Raw genomic sequence first — 22,181 nt, forward strand, 5'->3', positions numbered from 1 at the left:
GCGCGCATGCGCACAAACATTTGCTGAAAAGGAGGTTGGAGAGACCATTCTGTCGGAGAGACGCGACCCCTGGAAAGGGCGTCGGCGAGGATATTCTTCTTCCCGGCCAGATGGGTGGCTTGAAGAGATATTTGATGAGGAATGCACCAGCTGAGTAGCTCCCAAGAGGCTAGGCAGAGAGACGGGGAGTGAGTTTCCCCCTTGACGGTTGATGTAAGACACTACTGTGGAGTTGTCTGACTTGACTAGAACTAATTTGTTGAGGACTTCGGACTCTAGGGAAAGTAAAGCCTTGTACACTGCCAGGAGCTCTAGGTGATTGATGTTAAGTAGACTCTCGTCCATCGACCATGTGCCGGCCTTTGATAGATTGTCCAGGTGAGCTCCCCAACCCAGAGTTGAGGCATCTGTTGTGAGGATAGCTGCTGGAGAGGGGCAAGAGAACACGACTCCACATAGGAGAACTCGTAGGTTGATGATGGGTCGCCAATCGCCCGACTTCGTCGGCGCAGGGAAAAAGGTTGATGTGACGCCAAGAGTGGACTCCGTTGGAAGCAGAATGATGGCGTTCTTGTCTATCAGAGAGAAGATTTCCTTCTCCAAAGCCGCCCGGCGTGCAGGATCTGAGGGAACAGGAGTTGGTCGTCTTGGAGGTTGTAGAGGAGAGTTGCTGGTGAATTCCAGACAGTACCCTGTCGAGATAGTTTGAAGAACCCAAGTGTCCGAGGTTACGTGAGACCATCTCTGACTGAACTCCCCAAGACGACCACCTACTGGACCCGAAGCTGGAGGGATGAAAACTGCGTTGTAGTAAAAGGCCCTTGTTACCTCGCGACTCCCAGGACTTGAAGGGCCGCGAATCTGGGGGGGGGGGGGGGCTGTCTCCTTGTGTAGCTGGGGGAAGACGAAGAAGCCTGATGCCCCTGATTCTTGGACTGGTTGGAGCCCTTGTCGGTAGAAAACGCGCGTTGATTCTTCTTGCTGGGCTGACTGGGGGCAAATGTAGAGGGGCATTTGGCTGAACGCTGACAAAGATCGAACTTGTCTTCAGCTCTGAGGCGTTTGGCTTCATGTAACATAGTCTCGTCGAACCTGTTGTCAAAGAGATCACGCCCAGCCAGGGAAAGGTCTAGCATGCGATCCTTCGCCCCAAGTGAAGGGAGAAACAACTTGTCTACAACAAGGGAGCGTTGCAGCAACGAAGTTGAAGCAAAACCCAAACTAAATTCCTTGAGGCAAAAACTCAGACAATCATCCAAAAAAATGGAACATTTCGAGTATCTTATATGGCTCACACAAGGAAGGATCTCCCTAACATCGAGCAAGGGTATCCGATAACAGGATGGAGAAAGAGGCCACTTTGGCCCTTTGACGCAGATGGCTATCCAAGTAGGCAATTCTTTTGTCAAGTGTTTTCATCTTAGCATCAAAAGTGGCAATTCTTTTGTCAAGTGTTTTCATCTTAGCATCAAAAGTTTGCTTATGAGATTGCGGATTCTCACGTCTCAGCAAGTCTTTGGCCTCAGAAGACAAGGTAGGGGTAGAAAAAAATTTATCAGTGTCCGCTTTATTGGTGTTGAACATGCCTGCCAACCTGCTCGGTCCACAAGAGAGAGATTGCTTGTTTTGCAATACGTGCTAAGGGACTAAGAGACTCATTCATAGAGTCAGCACACATTCTATCAATAGGAAAAGTGGGCTGTGAAGGCTTAGATTTACGAGTACCAGAGTCTCTGCGATATGAAGGTCGAGTAGATTCGACTGGGGAAGGGGGTGGAAACTGAAGGATCTTACCCACTTCCGTCATCGTAAGATTAGCCCGTTGGACATTGGAGAGACTATCTTCATCCACTGTCTGGCCCGAGGAAAAAGAAGGCCTTGAAGGAGATCTAGAATGTGAGTGTCGGCTTCGATGACCAGAATCCGACCGTGAGTAATCACGATAATGACGAGAAGAACGATGTCGGCGCCGATGTCGATCGTTGGAGTCCGAGTGGTACCGCGCACGAGACCGGGAACGGCGCCGTGAATCGCAGCGTTCTCTCCCCGCCTGGCTGGTGTGTTCACCGAAGCGTTGCGGAGAACGGAGTCTTTGTCCTGTGAAAGGTACGCCATGATCTCACGGAGAATGTAAAGAATTACCCTGATAAGGTGTGTAATGGTGTGAAAATCCCATCGGAAAAGTCTGGGGATAAACCCGCGGGTCGTAGGCCGGAACACTGAGTGGATACGGAGTGCGAGTATTGTGGTCGAAGTGACGAGGATGGATCGTTCGGGAAACAGGACCACGTGTGAGGCTCCGAATGATGAAGAAAATCTCACCGAGATTCGCTTGTAAAACTAGGTTGAGAATACGAACCCGTAGTATGGCTGACTGAAGATGATGGTGGTGGTGGTGCCCCAAGCCTCTGTGACCTGGCGGGGCTGGTCGGATTACCGAGGGACCTTTGGGTTTCGAACGCCAAGCCCCGCCGTCCCGCCTGCACATGCGAGTCGACCTGTTGTTCCGAAGCGTGCATGTGCTCCTGCAGACTGCCGTAAGAATGCGGGATTTGTCGGGGAGTGGCCGTAATTCTCATTGGAGAATTCTTTGACCCCGGAGAATTTCCAACTGCCAAACCCGGGAGATTGGAATTATCACGCTTGGATTGACTAGAGGGTGAATTTCCGGTAGAATGGCTTGAGACAGTTTTCTTTATGGTTTTGGCGGAGTCCGCCATTTTGTAATCACAGCAAGAACAGCTAAAAATTGTACGTCTTTATACACTACGCGTCGCTGAAAAAACTAGGACGAGCTATTACGTTACAGGGTCCTTTGTGGGCATGGGGCATGCAGTGGACAATGAGGGTGTGGTTTGGGGGCTATTCTTTTCAGCGAATGTTTGTGCGCATGCGCGCTGATATGCAAATGTAGGTAAACAGAGGTGAGGTATTTTCTCTAATGAAATTCTTATTCTCAGTTGTGGGTTGATTTTCTTGTTGTATAGTATTGGTTGATTCTGTGAGTGATTTCCGGCGTTTTATATCTTCTGCGGTTTCCAGACAGCTTCCAAGATATTTGGTTTTCTTCCACTGCTGATTTGAGTTGGGGACTATTTCCCATGTGGTGTTTCGCACTCGTCGGAGTGTAAGTTTCTGCCAGTTCTGACTGTTGGTTTTGGAGATTGTCCATGTGTATCCCTTCTTTTCCCTCTTTCTCAGAGTGAGTTTTTGCCAGTCGTCTTTCTTTGCTCTGCTGATGTGAAGCTGTTCTGTTTTTATTGTTGTTGACATTTAGTTGCCTGTCAAGGAGTATAGATGGAGCAGCATTTTTTACACTCTCCACCAGATGTTTGCTGTTGGCTATCCAGCATACATCGTCTGCATACTGCATGTTGATGAAGAGGTTGTCTGTGCCATGGTTGGTGTAGTTATGGTCCATATCAAATCCTTTGTGGTCAAAAGGACCCCATGTAAAGTGGCCAAGGTGCACAGCCAGATGACTTTGGACACATAGAGATAAGAGCTCCCGGGCTCTGTGTATAATACACTAGCACTGCCTAAGCTAGCGCGTGTACAATAAACAGACCCTACGCGCTGAGCCATTGAGCAATGGCAAATTTTATTGGAGTTTAGGTGTGCTGTCTTTAGTAAATGAATACACGCGAGCCTAAACCTTAACCAATCACAATAAGGGTTATATTGTTGGAAAGCTGACGAGACGAAGAAAAATGACTCGAGAGATCTAAGCTCCAAGGTGGCGCTAATTAACGTTATGATGATGTTAATGGACCAGTTCTTGGCTGAACGCGTGGTTTACACAAAAAACAGGGAGATTTTTGACTAAAAATGCATGCTGATGATGTGAACCTCATCTAGATGCAGTCAATGTCTTCAAACAGCTGTTTTCTATTGACTGTGTCGAAGGTTCGGCTCATGTCAAGTACATGTATATAGTATAACATGCAATTCATATTGTGATGATGTTATTGCTTTCTCTGCTAGGGCTTTGATATTGAAGACTTGTTTTGTGGTGCTCCTACCCTCCCTGGAGTAAGCGGCCTGTGTGATTGGAATTTCTTTCTGGAGTCTATCTGCTGTTCTGCGGATGAGACATATGGCTAGCATTTTCCTGATGGTGTTGAGTAGGATGATCGGTCTGATGTTTGCTACAGGCTATAGAATCTTTGGGTCACCACAAAGATGCTGTCCCTTTCAGCAGGGAGAAACTGTAGATCAAATGCCTCTGTACCATACAACCCCACAGCCTCAACATCCAAGAAGGCAATTACTAATCAATACTTTTTGTTTCCATCAGTTTGTGGATAACCCCATCAGGGGTCCACCACTCCTCTTTTCATGTATATGCTCTTTGATCTTTACCTACCCTCCACCCCTTTGTTCCCCTCCCTAAGCACTCCTCCATGTTCCGGAATAGGTATGCAACAAAGGGAAAGGAATTACGATTTGCATAATTCATCTAGCATCAACCTCAGATGTTACATAACACTTTACGGGAGTACAAATTTAGTCTACTTATAAATTAACTCGGAAAATAAAAGGAATAATTTTAACACGTCTTGTGACACTCCTGTCATTGAGCCTTTGAGAAAGATTCTGCTAGGATCGAATCATATGGCCCTCTCAATATTTGGATTTATATTTTGGTCATTTTGTCAGCAAGCAGTTTGCAGCAGTTTCTGTATTATTGTTCATTTAACTTCTGAACGGGATGTCCGATTGTAATGAGATAAAATCCATACTGATCCCGGGAAAACCAGTATTATGATGACTCAGGAAACAATGTTGTGCTTTTTAACCCAACTATTTTAAGATACCGGTACATGAAAAACTATATTTTGGGGTCACTTATTTCATTGGAAAAAAAAACAATTTACAAAAGCCTCAAATGTAGACAAAAAGTTTCCGTCTAAGTTATGGAATGTTTCAAGCCAGTGCGTAAACATTCACATTGTCAACAACCTTAAAAGAAAAACACAGATAATTGTAACATTGCGAGGTAATTTTCTTCTTTCATCTTATGTCTAATAACTTCTCTCTAGCGAGTTTCTCTGATGGTTCATTTGATGATATTGAAATAGGAAGCTCCATCCTTCCGAGAGATTCAATATCTACTACTGCTGCTTCCCACGTATACAACATTGCCATACATGTGTATATCACTGTTGTGTTGTGTATATCACGCACTACATACAGTTTCCTTAGTTTCTGACTGGCACAAATGAGGATATTGACTAACTAATTATAGTAAACAATGTAGGGCTGCAAAGCTTGCAATTGGTCATTAGAGCACCGGTATGGTATTCTGGTGATAACAGGTTAAAATCCCACCCCAGTTACATGTAAGTTTTCTTTGTCCACCCCAAATGTCTGAGAATTTCAATAGGCAGTTTTTCTTGTGGACTGCTTGACGATACATTTAAAGGTACATACCGGCCATTTTTGTGAAGACATAAACAATTCAGAATCATAGATTATACTATTTAGAAGGTTGCTGTGAAAAAAAAATTCAAAATATATTTGAATTACCGAGAAATGGTCAAAAAAACGAAATACGTGAAAGGTTAACGTATAGGCATCACCATCGAGTTTGACGAGAGTAATCAGCCCCAACCTCGTCCCCAGGGTGTCGAGCAGTACGCGCCCACCACTACCTGCTCTCTCACCCTGGTATTGGATCATTTGCATGTGCAAGATTTTTGCACACGTATGCAAATGAGGAACAGTCTGGTGCCTGGATATGCGTTACACATTAGCGTTTGTTTTTGTATGCGGTGTCTGGGGTAAAAACAGAGTCAATTCGTAGCAGCGCGAGCACGGCGTGAGTTACGAAAACACGATTTTTGAAATCAAACTGTTACGATCTTATCGAAACAACATGCAGTATCATATTTCATATTAAAATGAGCAAATTGGAAAGAAAATTAGTATTTTCGAGAAGGCGTGGACGAATGATCGCAAAAACACGTACTGCACATTGTGAATAATAGCACCTTGCTCCATGATAGCACCAAGTACACGATAAAAATCCATTACTAGCCAATTGCGGTATCCAATCAGGATACGGGAAGAAAGTTTCCTATCCAGGGTTTACTATTGGAAACCGTGTTGGAAATAAAGTAAGCACTGGGGACGAGGTTGAATCAGCCCTTCTCCTGGCAGTTCTTACGCTCGATACCTGCCGTTTTTCAGCGGATGCTTGGGCAGGATGGCCCCAACACTAAACGGCTTTTTTTTTCTTGGCATTTGAAGTAGTAGGCCTACTAGCAGACATTTCGCTGTTTTGTTTCACAGATTCAGAGTGTTCGTGTCAATGATCGACGCGGGGATCATGTGTGCTTGTGGTGTCTGCTTTCCGACGCAAGCCGCAACCCGTACAGACAGCGGCGCCAGTGGTCTGGTCGCCGTACCAACATAGACATACAATGTATTACAGCGTTGACGTGACAGATTTATGCTGCAGTTTTCTGGGTATTCGCCCCGGGGCTATGCCGCGCTAGCCCCCACGCCGTGTCGTGAGAAACATGGGTCCATCGCCCGGTCTTTGTGAAAAGTGTCACGACTTTCGACTGAACCTTATTGTTCGCAATTACAATCGACAATTAAACAACAGTTGTACCTCTGTGGTTGCACTTTGGCACATTATTCATAATTATTATGGCTAAATAGGTTATTCTCCATGGATTTACGTTCAGATATTACACTGTAAAAACGTTGGGCAAAAAAATGTTGGGCAAAGTGATTTCACCAACATTTGGTCTGTTTTAGTACAAAATGTTGGACATTTTGGGTCGAAATTGACCAACACGATTTACCTAAAAATGGGCATCCAAAACATCCAACAAATGTGTGACTTTTGTCTTTTTATTGGTAGTATTTAATTACCAAACAGTGTTGGTCACTTTTCACCCTAAATATGGGCAATCCCAAATTTGTCGCACTAATTTATTGCGTTCAAATATATTTAAAAAACCAACAAATGTGACTAGATTAACCAAAGTTTTGGTTAACCAGTAATTGGTTACTTTTTTCCCAGTATTTTAGTTCTTTATCATCTTCACACATTTGTTCGTTATTTTTTGCCCAACCAAAATGGTACAGGTTGACCATCACCATTGGGTAAAATACACTTTCATCCAACAACGTGGTACAGATTACCCCATACTATTGGGCAAACCACTTTCCCCTGTATTTTCGATTAGAATCACCCGACGGCTGGGCATAAACTGCCCATTACTCATTGGTAATGCATTTTACCCAATGAAAATTATAAAATCATCCAACGACAAAGTACAGATTACCCATAAAAAGTAGGCAATTTATTAACCCCGCAAAATTACCCAACAACATGGTATAACTTACCAATCACTTATAGGTAATCCACTTTAACCAATACAAATTATAAAGTCACCAATTAGTTGGAATTTCCTGCTGCTCAATTATTTTTGTTTTACGGCGTTTGAAAAATTTGAACAAAAAAATACCCAACGTATCGTATTAAACTATAGACCAATTATTGTTTGAATATAGTTTTACCAAACAATAATGTTTACCAACGTTTTTTTCAGTGCATAGATATTGGGAAATGTTAATTCCCCAATATCAATTTAACCGATGTTGAGAAAAATCTACTCCTGAGAAGGACCAACATAAAACAAATGAGGTGAAAAAAAACCCTTTTGGTTAAATAACCTTCTTAACTCCAAGTTATTAGCAAGATTGCCATACTTTGAAAATTCCGAAATATTTTACACAGTATTTTCTGAGAAAGAAATAGGAAATTTTGGAGGTGTATTTCAATAAATATATGACTTGTCTCTAAGTGGGGTTTTAAAAAAACCCTCAAAGAAGAATAGGACCTACCACAAAAATCATGAAATCATCACGTGTACCGTTGCGCTTTTATCTCCATATAAGGTAACCGTACAGTGGGCTAGGCTCATACCATCAAACACAGTGATAGGGGTGTTTCACCATGCACTAAGTAAAATTGCTAATAATTTTTATAATTATTTATGGTTTGGGAATTGTTGAGTTTTGATCGGAAATGTATTTATTTAATGGGAACAAATGTGTACTCAGAAGTTATTAAAAAGAGCACATTTAGTATTCCTAATACCCAGGCTTCACACACTCGATCCTGATGTCTCCACTCCCAGAAATGTATTGCACCAAAATGTTGGGTACGTGCCAACTCCGTTTACCGCGCGCGCGCAAAATCGGCATTGATCTTCGTCGAGGCGTCACGTAGGCCCTATACGTACGTACACGTACGTACGTACACACACGGTCGGCCGGATCGCCCATTGCCTGTCCTGCCCGCCCGCCGCAGTTTGCCAGTTTTATTCCTATAAGTATAATACTCTTCCCGTCCGGCACCGTTTCCAAAATGTCAAGGGGGCCTGGAGCTGGAGACATCGACGAAGATTTACCGGAAGTCGTTGCAGACCATGATGACAGTGTGGACGAATACCTACAACGTTGGGGTGTTCCCGAATTAAGTGCAAATTTCAAAGGTAGGCTGAGTATTGACATCCAGCATTTAGGGCCTAGCCCTAGGCCTATCTGCATTGCAGGCTAGGCCTATAGCCTAGACCTTGGCCTGGGCCTAGCAGTAGGCCTAGGCCTAGGCTAGACCCAGAGGGTCGTTAGAACTCCTTTCTCGCATTTGTCTTTCGGACTGTAGTACCCCAGATCGAGTATGAAGTAGGGCCTAGGCTAGTCCCACCAAGGGCGGATCCAGGGGGGGGGGCAAAGGGGGCCATGGGATGTTTGGTCTGTCGTACAATACAACAAGCGTCCCACTTTGCATTGTCAAAGTGACAAAGTGACATTGTCAAAGTGACAATGCAAAGTTAACACAAAAATACCTTTGAAATCGCCTCAATTCTACATATAATTATAAAAGACGAAGTAGCTAAATGGGGCTTCAATGATACTTGATATGCCTAGGCTAGCTGGAGTTACCCAGCCCTGAATTTTATCATTGGGTTGTCATGTAGGGCTTGAGCTAATTTTTCATGGTTTTTTTTGGGTCGAAAATCCGTGAAATTCAACCACTATTGAACAGATATCATACAGCGATCATTCAAAAACGTTTATGGCTTTTAATCTACCAACGCATTGTATATGGTAGTATGGACGTACACACGTACCACATACAAACAATTAACGTAGGCTGCATGTACCTGAAGCAGGGGCGCGGCCGGGACACGACCGCGTGTTTGTGTTTGTGTTTGACAGATACAAACTCCGCATGTAGATCGCGCGCGGTCGTGTCCCGGCCCCTGCTTCACGTACGTCTACGTGTTACTGTTTGTATGTGTACGTGACTACGGGATGTATGTCCATATTACTACCATATGCCTACAATGCGTTGGTAGCCTAGATAAAAGTCATAAGCACTTTTGAATGAGTCCTGTATGATGTCTGTTCAATAGTGGTTGAATTTCACGGATTTTCAACCCAAAAAATATCCCTTTTTGAGGCTGCATCAATATTGTAATTTTTTTTTATGAATTTAGTTGGGGCCTACTAATGCTAAATCACTTAAGAAGGTTTTGTGGTTATCTACCCAGAATTATTAAATAAAAAGGGCCTCTTCTATTTTACGGCAGATATATTCCATGTTGTACATATACTTGTACACCCTACATGTATTATTGCCCCTGTGATTAGATCTTCTGATGATTCCTATAGCCCTACAATTCAATCAAGGAGTATTATTATTTTGTTCTTGCCATGTGAGCTTACAACTACGTCACGGCTATAATATTACTGAACAATGCAGTAGCTTCACATAGAAATTAACTTTGGGGGGGGGGGGGGTGGGATGGGGACAGATTCACCTCTTTGCCACTGAACACTGCTGCATGCTACATGTATGTGATTATGTCAATACGCATCAGAGTTTGAATGCAATTTTTACCGTGTGTGTTTAACATGAAGTCCCTGAGAAAAAAATATTTTCATCAACAAGGAATATACCATAGCTGGACCGTTGTCTAGTGGTAGTATTAGTAGTAGTAGTTTAGGTTAAAAAATGGGTTGAGGGTGTATTGTCAACATTATCTCCCCAAACTATTAAAAGTTGACAAACTAGATTGTTAAAAAAAATCTAAAGTGATAATTTTTAAAAAAATGAAGTGCTTTTTCTTAAGGAAGTTTATCTTGTTTGTCTTCAAATGTAGAACATGAAATCGACACCGCTGCTTTGAAGCTGCTAGATGAAACTTCACTTGTTGAGCTGATACCCAAGATTGGCTTGAGGCTCAAATTTCTTCAGGGTTGGAGGAGAGATGTGAGTTAACAACTTGATTGAATGAAACAAACTGGTAAAAATGGAATTTACTTGTTTTAGATGTCTAACTTCTGTTGGGGGAGAAATGCAACAGTTATTTCATCATCTTAAATATGTCCACCACATCACATCGGGATCTGCAACAAGGATAATTTGCCATCAAAGTGGCTGTTTAGAGACATTTTCTTACTGCTCCTCATTTAAAAGACATCTGATTTCTCAACACTGCTCTGAAAATATTGAATTACAATCGAATGATGAAGCAGCAGACTTTGAGGATGGAGAATTTGGCACAAGTAGTGAGGATGAAGAATTTGGCACAAGTAGTGAGCATGAAGATTCAGAAAATGGCGATTTGTCTTTAGATGAGGGACTGATCCAAGACGATCCAAGAAAACATATCGAATTGTTTATTAAGACAATGATGTCATCTGCTGTCCCATCTTCATTCACTCAAAATGTAATTTCTGAAGTTGAAGAATTAGTCCACACTATTCTAAACAATTTTGAAAGAGATGCAACTACATTAGTCAACAGCATAACAGTTGATGATCGCAATGCTTGTTTTGAGAACATGAAGCAAACATTTGAAGCTATTAAGTCATCTTTCAATGGCCTTCGGACACAATATCAGCGTAATTCTTACTTGCAAAAGGAAGGTCATCTGATAACTCCAGTGGAAAAGCTTATTGGCAGGACATTTAAATCTCGAACAAACTCTACCACAGGAGAAATTATGCAAGTTGAGAATCGAGACACCTATCAGTATGTACCGATAGATTCCAACTTGAGAACTTTTTTGCAGCAGCCTGGAGTTCTCAAAGCAATTTTAAATGAAGAAAAATCAGAAGATCCAAATGTTCTGAAGTCATTCCGTGATGGAGAATTTGTCGCTGAAAAACTAAAAGGGGAAGAAACAGGCAGCATAATGTTGCCAATTCTCCTTTATAATGATGCTTTTGAGACAGCCAACCCTCTAGGATCGCATAAAGGAATACATAAGCTTACCTGTTTTTATTCCAGCATCCTCAGCTTACCCCCAATATGCCAAGCAAATCTGAGCAATATTATGTTGGTCGCGTGTGCCAAGTGCACTGTTTTGTCGGAGTATGGTATTGACTGTGTGTTATCCACGGTAGTGAAAGATCTTAACAGACTTCAAAAAGAAGGCATTGAAGTTTCAAATGATGAACTGTCAGTTAGAGTGAAGCCATATCTGTTCCAGGTTATTGGAGACAACTTAGGCCAACATGAAACCTTGGGATATGTTCTGAGCTTTGTAGCTAACCATCCATGCAGGTTTTGCAGAGTACACAGGGAGACTGCGAGATATCAGCTTGTGGAAGATCCAGATCTTCTTAGGACTGAGCACAGTTATGAAGAGGATGCAGCACTGGAAGATGTCAGTAAAACGGGTATTAAGCGACGCTCTGCCATGAATAACTTGTTAGGCTACCATGTAACACAAAATGTTGCTCCTGATGTTATGCATGACATGCTAGAGGGTGTTCTACCTTTGGAGATTAAACTAACTCTCAAATCTTTGGTTGAAGAAAATTTATTCACACTTGAAGAGCTTAATGGTAGGATTAGTGCATTTAGCTATGGGAAAGTGGACCAAAAAAACAAACCAAGTGCAATTGGGCCATCAGCCTTTAACAATCCGGGGGGGTCAAGTGGACAGAAAGCGGCTCAGACCATGTGCCTTGCGATTTATCTCCCACTTATAATTGGTGATCTTGTGCCAGAGGGATCAGACGTATGGGAGGTTTATCTGTTGCTACTGGACATTTACAAAACAGTTATGTCTGACTCAATCAGCATAGGAGCAACATACTCTCTGAAACATATGATACGTGACCACCACAGTCTTTTTCTTCAAGTTTATTCAGATCGTCATTTGACACCCAAGCAGCATCATCTGTTGCACTATCCCAGAGCAATTCGGCTACTTGGCCCATTACAGCAATACTCGAGTATGAGATATGAGGCCAAACACAAGCCATTTAAGAAGTGGGCTGCTGCATGTAACAACTACCGAAACATTGCGAAGTCGGTAGCTACTAGGCACCAGCAGCAACAAAGTTGCATGCTCTCTGATCCCAACCACACCTTCAAATGTAATGTTGATATACAGCATCAGGTTCTTGTATCTGTGAAATCGTTGGAAGAGGCGAGTGTCATCTGTGCTTCTCTGAAGGTTACACAGGATACAGTTATCACAGTTGCAAGTATGGCAGAAGTGTATGGTTACCAGCTAAAACCGAACAGCATGGTCCTCACAGCATGGACAGAAGATGGACCCCAGTTTGCTGAAGTGCAGCATATCCTTGTAAACGAGAGAGGCCTGTTTGTCACTCTAAGGCCATGGCTTGTAAAGGCTTTCAACAGACACTTTCATGCTTTTGGGGTTCAACGGATGGATGGAGGCATCATGGTGAAACGACCACAGGATCTTTTTGACTACCGCCCACATCATGTTACACGGAGCCATGATGAAAAAGATGACTCGCTGTACATTGTGATCCGATTCAACCTTATATAACACATTTTAGGTGAGTTATAGAAATATTTGCTCAATCTGTTGTTCTGCCCTTTACTGGTACATTTCCCTTCAGCTTATTTGCAGGGTTACTTATTTTTTTGAATTATTTTTTATGTCATATTTGTATGAAATTTCCAGTTTCCAAAGCAACAGCATGCTGCAATAAGAGCGCAGAAGCCTCCACTACAGTACAGTGATGATGACTCCTCTGATGACCTGACGGATGAGCATGAGTTGTCCGATATTTCCTCCCAACAAAGCAATGCATCAGCTTCAGTGTCTGGGGCATCCTCATCCTCAAGTGAACGAAAGAAACGAAAGATGTCACTGTTTGTAAGTATATGACATTTTGTTTACTTTGTAAGGTAAAAGAAAAAAATACAGTAGCACTTTTTCACATCCAGTGCACCCACTGTCATGTTACTTTTTTTGTGTGGATAGATGTTTGCACCTGTCTTGATTATCCCCATCCTCATGTATACTACTTTACTTTCTTCAAATTGCAGAATGCACGGACTATTCTTCAGACAACCAAGGTTGGCACAGCTATTGTTGCACAACTTCAAGCTGATAAAGTGCTCACAAAGAAGGCCAGATGCACAATGACATCATTGTTGGTTGGATTCCTCATTGAAAACCATGGTTTGAAGTAAGTACATGTACAAGCACCCCCCAAAAAAAAAAAAAATTGAAAAATTGAGCGTTCTTGTAATATAAGAAATAATGAGAATTTTAGAAAGACATAATCTCACTAGCACAAAAACTGTGTGTATGTGAAGCAAAGTTGCCGTTTCATGTTTTGAATTGCAGGCAGACGCCATGAGCGTCCGGGACATGTTCTCATTCTATTGATTGCAGCTACGCAATGTCACACACTGACCCGACAAATTAGAGCAACTGCGTGTATGTGCACATTATGTCAATACTTGTGTGCACCCATCACTGCTCCACCGAATTGAAAACTAACTCCGCTGAATTCAACAGTGTAACTCTTTTGTGTGTGTGTTATAAAGGCCAAGTTCATACGAGAAGCAGTGTCTTGCTGAGAGTATCATTGAGGAGTTTCCATACCTCAAAGATCCAGAGGGCAAAGGCTATGTAAGTATGTTTGCAAATTAAACAGGAATTGTGCTTGTTTTCTTTCTTTGCTGTGTTGTTTCAATCGTTTAACTCTAAAACACATTTTTATACAAAGAAAAATTGACTGGTTTATCTTCCTACTGAAAAATGTTTATCACTTTAAACTTACATCTGAAAAAAACCTTTGAAAAATCAGTTGTATACTTTAGAGATATAAGTTAATCCTTATATAGCCTGTCTTGAATAAGACAAAAAGTAGAAAACAAACAATAGTTAAAAAATGAGAATTTCAAAGTACGGTAACTTTTAAAGAATCAAAACTTTTGCATCAAATACAAGTTCCATCAGTTTATGCTACAAGAGTGAAATGTAAGAGTTCAGATATACAACATTTGTCCTACCCACTTGAGGCCAAAAAAAGGTTTCTGGTATGGAGCTTGCTTTTTTTTTTACATTTTTTCTTCAAATTTCAGCTGATGACTGCAAATGGTGTCCGACTAAATTGAGTGCAAAATGTATAGCTTTTATAAAGCCTATACAGCTTATCAAGCTTATACTAGATTGTAGCCCCATCTAAAAACACGCCAGAATTGTGCAGCAGCAGGATTCCAGTCAAACCAATGAGTTTGGCGGTTTGAGACATCATCTTACAATGAAAAAAAAAATTTATAATTCTGCTGACGCGCATGGCTACGGGGACGCGCGTGCATAACAGAAACCGGAGACTCTTTTTTTTAGCCAATTACCTTTTTTTTTCTTGTGAGACTGACTGATACTTGCATGGCAACATGAAATAGATGTATTACAAACTGAAAAGAGTATATTTTTGTACAACTAAATGAAAGGGCTTCTCCATTTCTTTTATGTAGGAAGCATGGTATATGAAAGGTGCAAACAAACGTCCAGCTACAGGGTACTTGGAGGAACGACTAAGGTACATCAGAAAGACGATGCTCGATAAGGAGGACAGGAACAAGGGGAAATTGGATGCTCCTGCTGAAGGTATGTGTTTAAGCAACATATTGTTGCATCCAAGATTTTTATGTTGTATCCTTCAATTGTTCCCAATTTTGTAAATCTTTCCAGGTAATTTTTTTTTTAATTGTCTGGAGCTGAATGCTCGCAATTAAAATGATAATTTGCACTGTGCTGCATTATTTTGTACATTTTGTTTCAACAAAAATATTTTTTATTCAACAAACATCGTTCCCAAAGGTTACACTTTCAAGGTTTCCTTCAGTCAAGTGTTAACTTTGTTTTGTTGGTTATACATGTACTTTCTAGTTTGTGGATTTGGTTGGGCCTGCCAAGCTGACTTGGTTCAGCTTGACCCTACTTTCGTACTTGGCTGCACAGGGCTAAATTTGACACATGTTGTCAAAACTTTTTTTAAATACTGCTATTATATGTAGAGCCACCTCGTGAAGGGACAACTAGTTCTCCTGAAGAAGAAGCCAGGATGGTAGCTTGGCTGAAGGACAACATGGAGCCAGCAAGCAAAGTTCAAGAATACATGGCACTGACAGCAAGGCAACGCAAGAATTTCATTGGGCAGAAGAAGCACTCTCTGGCTGGCATCTTGGAGGAATTTCCACGTATTCTCGACAAAGACATGGTAAGAAAATTATAGGTTCCAAACAGCAATATGCGACAAGAGGATGGAACGTATCATTCATTGCAAGAGGTGTTGCAGTCAATATCGTGACAGCATTGGATCAAGTTAGCTTATTGACAATAACATTTCAGTGTTGTACTGTGTGGACTTTCCAGAATAGGTTCCTAAACACCCCTCCTTAAATTAATTATCTTCAACATCAGAAATCAATAGTTTTGTGTGAAAATTGTATTCCCACAAAACATGGGATGGATCTTGAGTTGGAGTCCTCAAACAGTTCATCATTTTTTTAAAGTGTGAATAGCTGTATTTTGCCTTGTAGATAAATGTGTTTTGTTTGTATTTTTTATTTGTTTAAAGATTGCACAGGACTTTGATTTGGTGCATCATCCAGGTATTGCAGATAACCTCTTCTTCAAGTGGGAAGGCTTGTGTGACTCTGTGATAGCATATGCCAACTTCATGACTCCAACTTGGAAGCAAGTTCTCCACATGCAGGACAAAGTAGATGGTACACTCTCTACAGGTAAACTTGTCATATGCTAACCTTTTGATAAAGTTTTCAGTTTGCATTCCTTCCTCTATGGTTAGCCTATGAAGGATCATTCAAATGAGAGAAACTGGCACAGAAGTTGGTCAGCTCCACTCAACAAATTTGCACTTTGGAGCAGTTTCACTGACAATGTTGTGTTTCAATTGCACACAAATTAAAAAAACTGCTGGAGCTGACATTAAAGCTGACCAGCTCAAACTCAAACCTGGAAATTTGCCAGACAAGCTCCTCTTGAAATCTCAAGACTTTTGGGACCCCAACCCCAAATCTTTCAGCATTTGCTGCTTCGAAACACCACCACACCTCATAGCCCTCGAAAATGGGAGAAAAGGGGGTTCCTCTAAAATTTCAAACTTGCTTTACAATGTTTAAACTATTCTCTGCTGGATTGTAGCCCCACATGATTTTAATCATTTATTTGTACATGTTGGCTCGCTTCATGCGAATATATTGGTTACAGCTTTGCAAAACATATTGGCAAGTTTTGAGGAAATTTCTATTTGCAGGGTTTTGTTATTGCTTATGTATTGTTAATTTCTTTTTCAGCGGAGAAGAAAAACCTGGCCCTGTTCCTTCTACCAGTCATTCTGGGGGGCCGCAGTAAAGGCAAGCGAGGAGGCCGATGCAGCCTGTTTGACAGCATTGATGCATTTATTGACTTAAAACCGGTATGTTGTATTTTGTTCTAAGATCACATATAAAGGGATTGAGTGCCAAGGTTTTTCCTGTATAAATAAGCTGAAACTGTTCACCATAATTAATTATAGCATAGGGCAATTCAGTGAAGGACATAGTTTAATTTCTTCCTTTGCTGATAAGCTGATCTATTTCTATTGGCAAATCATACAAAGGTGCATAAAAATACCATTTGCAGATCTTCAGCTTATCAGTGGGAAAGATGGTTTCTCGCTTTACTAACGGTCTCAAATCAATTTGTTTTGAATTTTGCATGAAGTATATTATATACACTATGTCCCCAAAAAGTGTTCATCTAACTTTTCTTTAAAATAACTACAAAACCATGAGGTCAATGAACTTTTGGGTTTTCTTTTTTCTTTTTTTTTGGACACTGGCATTCCTTGCCTTATACAGTATGTGTTGTAAAGCTGTGTAAAATCCTTCGTGTAGTGAAAAGGGCTAGGTCAAACTTGCCTCTCTCTCAGTCAATCGTGGCAAGGCATGCAGTTAAATGCTCAAGGGCAAATAATTCCAATCCCAAACCACATCAACCTTTTTCTCAACATGAAGGATTTTACGCAGCTTACGTAACACAGCACTGAAACTGATTAACCCTAAAAGGGGGGGGGGGGGTTGAATCCGCCCCCTCCCCCCATGAAATTGTTCAATTGTGCGTAATTTTCACAATTCACCTCATGGTTTGTAGTTATTTTTTCAAAATAGTCAAATGGACACTTTTTTGGGAACATATTGAAGAGTACACCAGACTCCAGCAAAAGTACTTGCCATTTCAGGTTACTTGGCAAAAACTAACTGCTGTACACTTTAAAATAAAAAATTACCAGTGAGTGACATATACCGTTTCTTTTAATTTTTGTCAGGCCATAATCAACGTGGACAACTACCTGGACAGCATCAATGCCGAAAAGAGGCCACAACCGTTCATCCTTGCACTCTACACAACTGAGCGCTTGAGTCCATCTCAAGTCTTCTTGGTGGTTGAGAGACGGGCCATCCCTTACCCAAGTCTGATAAAGACTGTTGATGCAGCATTTAAGGCACATTACGTGCTTGACATCAATTACCAGCCACAAGTCAAGACAGTCTGGGAGTTCCTCCAAAATGTCGTGTACGAACTACCAGGGATAGTTCCCCCAATCTTGAGGGATTTCCGTGCGTATTTGGTGTCCAAGTGATTTAAGCATTGTAATCCAAGTAATCTGCATTTGGTGTCATAGGGGTGTGAAATCTCAGCTTTAAAGCTGATTTCAGCTTTTTCTCGCACTTGCTGTGTACAAAAATATAGATTTTCAAAGTTCAGCCTTTTTAGACCTTTTTCAGCTGTTTTCAGCTATTTTTATCAGTGGTCACTCACACCCTGTGGTGTGCAAGTTCTTAATATCAGCTACGTACATATAAACTTATGTAGCAACCATTTGTGCCCTTTTCTGGTAACAACATATCAATCAGCTACAGGTTTGACATTTGATTATCATGGTGTAGTCTAACCTGGCAAGCCAGAAATCCCAGTAAAAAAAATAAGTGCCTGCATTAACCTTAGTATTTTCATTAACGCTAAAAGGAGTGTGGAATGTTAAGCAACCAAATATAAGGTGAAGTAATCTCGAAATTGTTTCCTCATTTTGTATTTAAGAGAATATACAACATTTGCAAACATCGGGAAAAAAAAGTACCAAGTTTTTACAAAATACTTTACTAGGATGTTGGTAAATGACAGTCTAAAGCATCCTGTAAAATCATGGCACCTGGTGTGAAGTCAATAAACAAATGGTATTTTCGTTACATTTCCAACGGTGGTCGGCCGACCACCGTTGGAAAAACCTAACTATTTTTTCAACTTCTGCTCCAAATTTACCCTTTTTTTTTCAGTCCGAATTTTGTTTGCTATTGGTTATATGTTCATGAACGGGTGCAGGCCAGCTAGACTGGTTCCCTTAATTTACAATTTTCCGGCATCTATAACCTGATCCATTTCATCTTTAGTGAAGTCCGGGAACTAGACTACTTGAACATTTTTGTTTTTCTTGGTCTTTCCAGCATTTTCGAACATAAAACTTCAAACATGTAAGTGTAACAATATTTGATCTATTACAAATAGTTTAGTTCTGAAAATTACAGCAAAAGCGGCTTCAGAAATAAACTATTTGAGGGGTTAATATAATAGAAAAAATATTGTTACACTGACATGTTTGAAGTTTTGTGTTCAAAAATGCTGGAAAAACCAAGAAAAACAAAAATGTTCAAGTAGTCTGTTCCCTGACTCCACTGAAAATGAAGTGGATCAAGTTATAGATGCCGGAAAATTGTAAGGTAAGGGAACCAGTCCAGCTGGTCAGCACCTGTTCAGGAACATGTAACCAATAGAAAACAAAATTTGGACTGAAAAAAATGATAAATTTGGATAATTGAAAAATAGTTAGGTTTTTCCAACGGAGGTCGGCCGACCAAGGTTGGAAATGTAAACAAAAATTTAATTATCTTGAAAATGACTTCACACCAGGTGCCATAATTTTACAGGATGCTTTACACTGTCATTTACCAGCATCCTAGGGAGGTATTTTGTAAAAAAATGGTAGTTTTATTTTTCAATGCTTGCAAATGTTGTTTTTCCCTTTGAGGCTTCAAAATAGTTTACATGTTAAAAGTTTAATCTCTGAATAATTCATCGGCCCAAATTTAACACTCTAAAGCTTTTAAATACTCTTGGAATAAAACGAAAGTTGTTGAATTGTTCAACACTTCCAAGGCAAGATGGAGCCCAACGTTATTGTGTTAGCAATGCTAGATATTAAACATGATGATAAAAAGCTGTAAAGCTTGTTTTGGCAGTTTTCATTGGACGAAGTGAGAAGTCTATACAAAATCTTCCCAAACTTATAAGGCTTTGCAAAAAAATGCTTCATTAGCATTTGCGAAAACAAATGAACCATTGTGTTTTGTGTATGTTTTATATCAGTATGGTTTAAATAAAGGGTTTGTTTGGCAGCAAACAGTTAAGTGGTAGTTTAACATGGTAGTATTTCATTGTTTTTATTTGCTCTTGATAATTTAGGGACGGAATGGAACTTTACGTAAATTTATTTTTAAAAAATTCCCCTTTATATATTCGTGAAACAATTTATTTAAAATTTGACCTATCCAAATTGTATTTCAAGTGACAAGCACAATTACTGTCATCGCTGTTTATTATCCAGCAAGAATAAGCCCTAAACTTCTGGTTGGATTTTTATTGACAAAATGTGTTTCAAGTTTCGAAGGAAAAAAGCTAATTTTATGCAACCCAAATTATGGGGAAAAGACACTTCTGGAGAAAACCTGATTTAACCAATAAACATAGCAAAAGGAAAGGACCAATTTCTGGGTCAACCAACAAACGTGACTACGTGTGACCAATTTCTGTGGAAAAAAAATCCCAATCAATCAAGTAATTAAAGACCATTTCCTGGGAAAGTTGAAATTGACCAACATTATGACAACCAGCTTTGACCAATTTTAGGGGTGTTTAAACTTAACCAACAAAAATAGCCACCGGATTTGACCATTTGGGGGGGGAAAGTTGTAATAACCAACAAAAGTGGGAAGTTCAAATTAACCAACAAACATGGCAACCAAATTTGACCAATTATTGGAAAATTTGAAATTGACCAACAAATATGTAAACTACCCAACATTTAAACAAAAGGCATTACCCATTTTCTCGGCAAAGCGATTGCCCAATGCTTGTTGGGCAATAAATGACCAACTTTTTAACCTGTTGATATTTAGACCAACATTGGGCTAAAAGTTGGGCAAAATTTGCCCAATTTTTTTTAGAGTGTAGAACAATTTATGGCTGGAAGTAAAACTACACCCTGGCGGTCACGCGAGTTTCGTGACCAAAATTTTGGTCACGAAACTCACGTGACTTTCAATTTTTTTTTTAAATTACACGGAAACGGCAACATTTCAAATGGTCTCGCTCGGACATTTATATTCTACTTCAGAAAACCCTTCCAGTCATGGCAAAACCTAATTTAGAGCCCAAAATCGCCCAAATGGCTGGTGTGTTCCTTTAATACAAAACATTAATTACACAAAACATTGGTCATCATGATCAGTTGCACTGATCAGTTTGCATGTTTTCTACAGGGATGAGACATACCAGGTTTTTTAGATGTTTGCTTCTTTTGTTGTCTGGAGTCCCTTTTTGGTTGTCTAGGGGAATCATTCAGATGGATGTACTCTTGTTGCAGCCGCTTTGTTTTCCAGAACTGACTTCTTGTTCGACGGTTGATGTCCTTCGGTTTTTCTGTTTCCAAGCAACCACAGACAGTCATAGTTAAAATACTTTCTGTGCTCACTATTGTAACTAACTGACTAAGGAAGAATTAAGATGATTCATTTATATACTTCAATTGCTCAAAATGGCCATCTCCTCTAGTAATTCAAACTGGGATTTAATCAAACAAGCGCCACAAACAACTTACATGTAGATGCCGTTAATTACTAACATTGTTTAACTTTGCTTACTACAGTCTGATCTGGAACTTTATCATCAACTATTTTTAACTCATGACGCCTTAAAGATCTGTTCATTTTAATGTTTAATTGTGAAAGTGATAGTCAGAGATTTGTTACAACACTTAATTCTAACACAGTTCTAAATCTTCTAACACATTTCTAACACAAAAGTGATCAAATTGGAACCTTCACACATCAAAGTCACACTGGATCCTGAGATAATGATTTTACTAACAATAATGTAGGATTTTTAAAGTGATGACCAAAAAGTTTACCTGAGTTGCCAGCAGTTTCCAGTGAAGGACTGTCATCACTACTGCTAATCTCTGATTAAATACAAATACAAATGAAGCAAATCAATTAACTGAAAAAGATGAAAATTACTCAACAAGTTTGGCACACTGCATGCACAAGAGTGCTTTCCTTACAAAATATCTGAGTAGTCAATGAGGCACTTTACCTGTGTTCTCAGCTCCTGAAGGATTGTAGGTGTCATCAGTACCTACATCATCGTCACTGCTGTCAAGCTCATCTGATAAAATAAAAAGTATAAAAAAAAATTAAAGAAACAAAAAGCAAAAACAAACACATTTTAATCCAGACTAACATCCTAAACATACTCTTAGAAGAAAAGTGTTCTCATCAGTTCAGTAGACGGTGCATGCCTGAAGTTCCTTATTAGTGTACACAATTCCTACTCCACCTCAAACCCCATCATCCCATCTCCTTCATTGCCCCTCCATCATCCAACAGAAGCATCTCCTACTCCGCCCCCTCCCTATCATCCTATCCATCTCCTACTCTGCCCCTCCCCATTATCCCATCCATCAGCTCCACCCCCTCCCCATGTATCATTCCATCCATCTCCTACTCCATTCCATTCTATCAT

The 22,181-nt window shown here is 40.4% G+C and overlaps 1 protein-coding gene and 1 pseudogene across 1 annotated transcript; one reads left to right on the forward strand and one right to left on the reverse strand.

Moving 5' to 3' along the window:
* Positions 1–22,181, reverse strand: part of LOC119733846 — a 29,122-nt pseudogene extending 6,941 nt beyond the window's left edge.
* LOC119733962 lies at positions 13,161–18,452 on the forward strand. The gene is made up of 8 exons (XM_038207334.1): positions 13,161–13,178; positions 13,352–13,494; positions 13,859–13,943; positions 14,795–14,927; positions 15,338–15,540; positions 15,901–16,066; positions 16,640–16,761; positions 17,653–18,452. The coding sequence occupies exons 1-8, from the start codon at positions 13,167–13,169 to the stop codon at positions 17,965–17,967; spliced, it is 1,179 nt and encodes a 392-aa protein (XP_038063262.1). The 5' UTR covers positions 13,161–13,166; the 3' UTR covers positions 17,968–18,452.

Source organism: Patiria miniata, unplaced genomic scaffold, assembly GCF_015706575.1.
Source record: "Patiria miniata isolate m_02_andy unplaced genomic scaffold, ASM1570657v1 HiC_scaffold_26, whole genome shotgun sequence".
Taxonomy (NCBI): domain Eukaryota; kingdom Metazoa; phylum Echinodermata; class Asteroidea; order Valvatida; family Asterinidae; genus Patiria; species Patiria miniata.

Coding starts and splice junctions, on each gene's coding strand:
- LOC119733962 (XM_038207334.1), top strand. Junction 14,928..15,337: donor ATTGGATGCTCCTGCTGAAG/GTATGTGTTTAA, acceptor TATTATATGTAG/AGCCACCTCGTGAAGGGACA. Junction 16,067..16,639: donor AGATGGTACACTCTCTACAG/GTAAACTTGTCA, acceptor TTTCTTTTTCAG/CGGAGAAGAAAAACCTGGCC.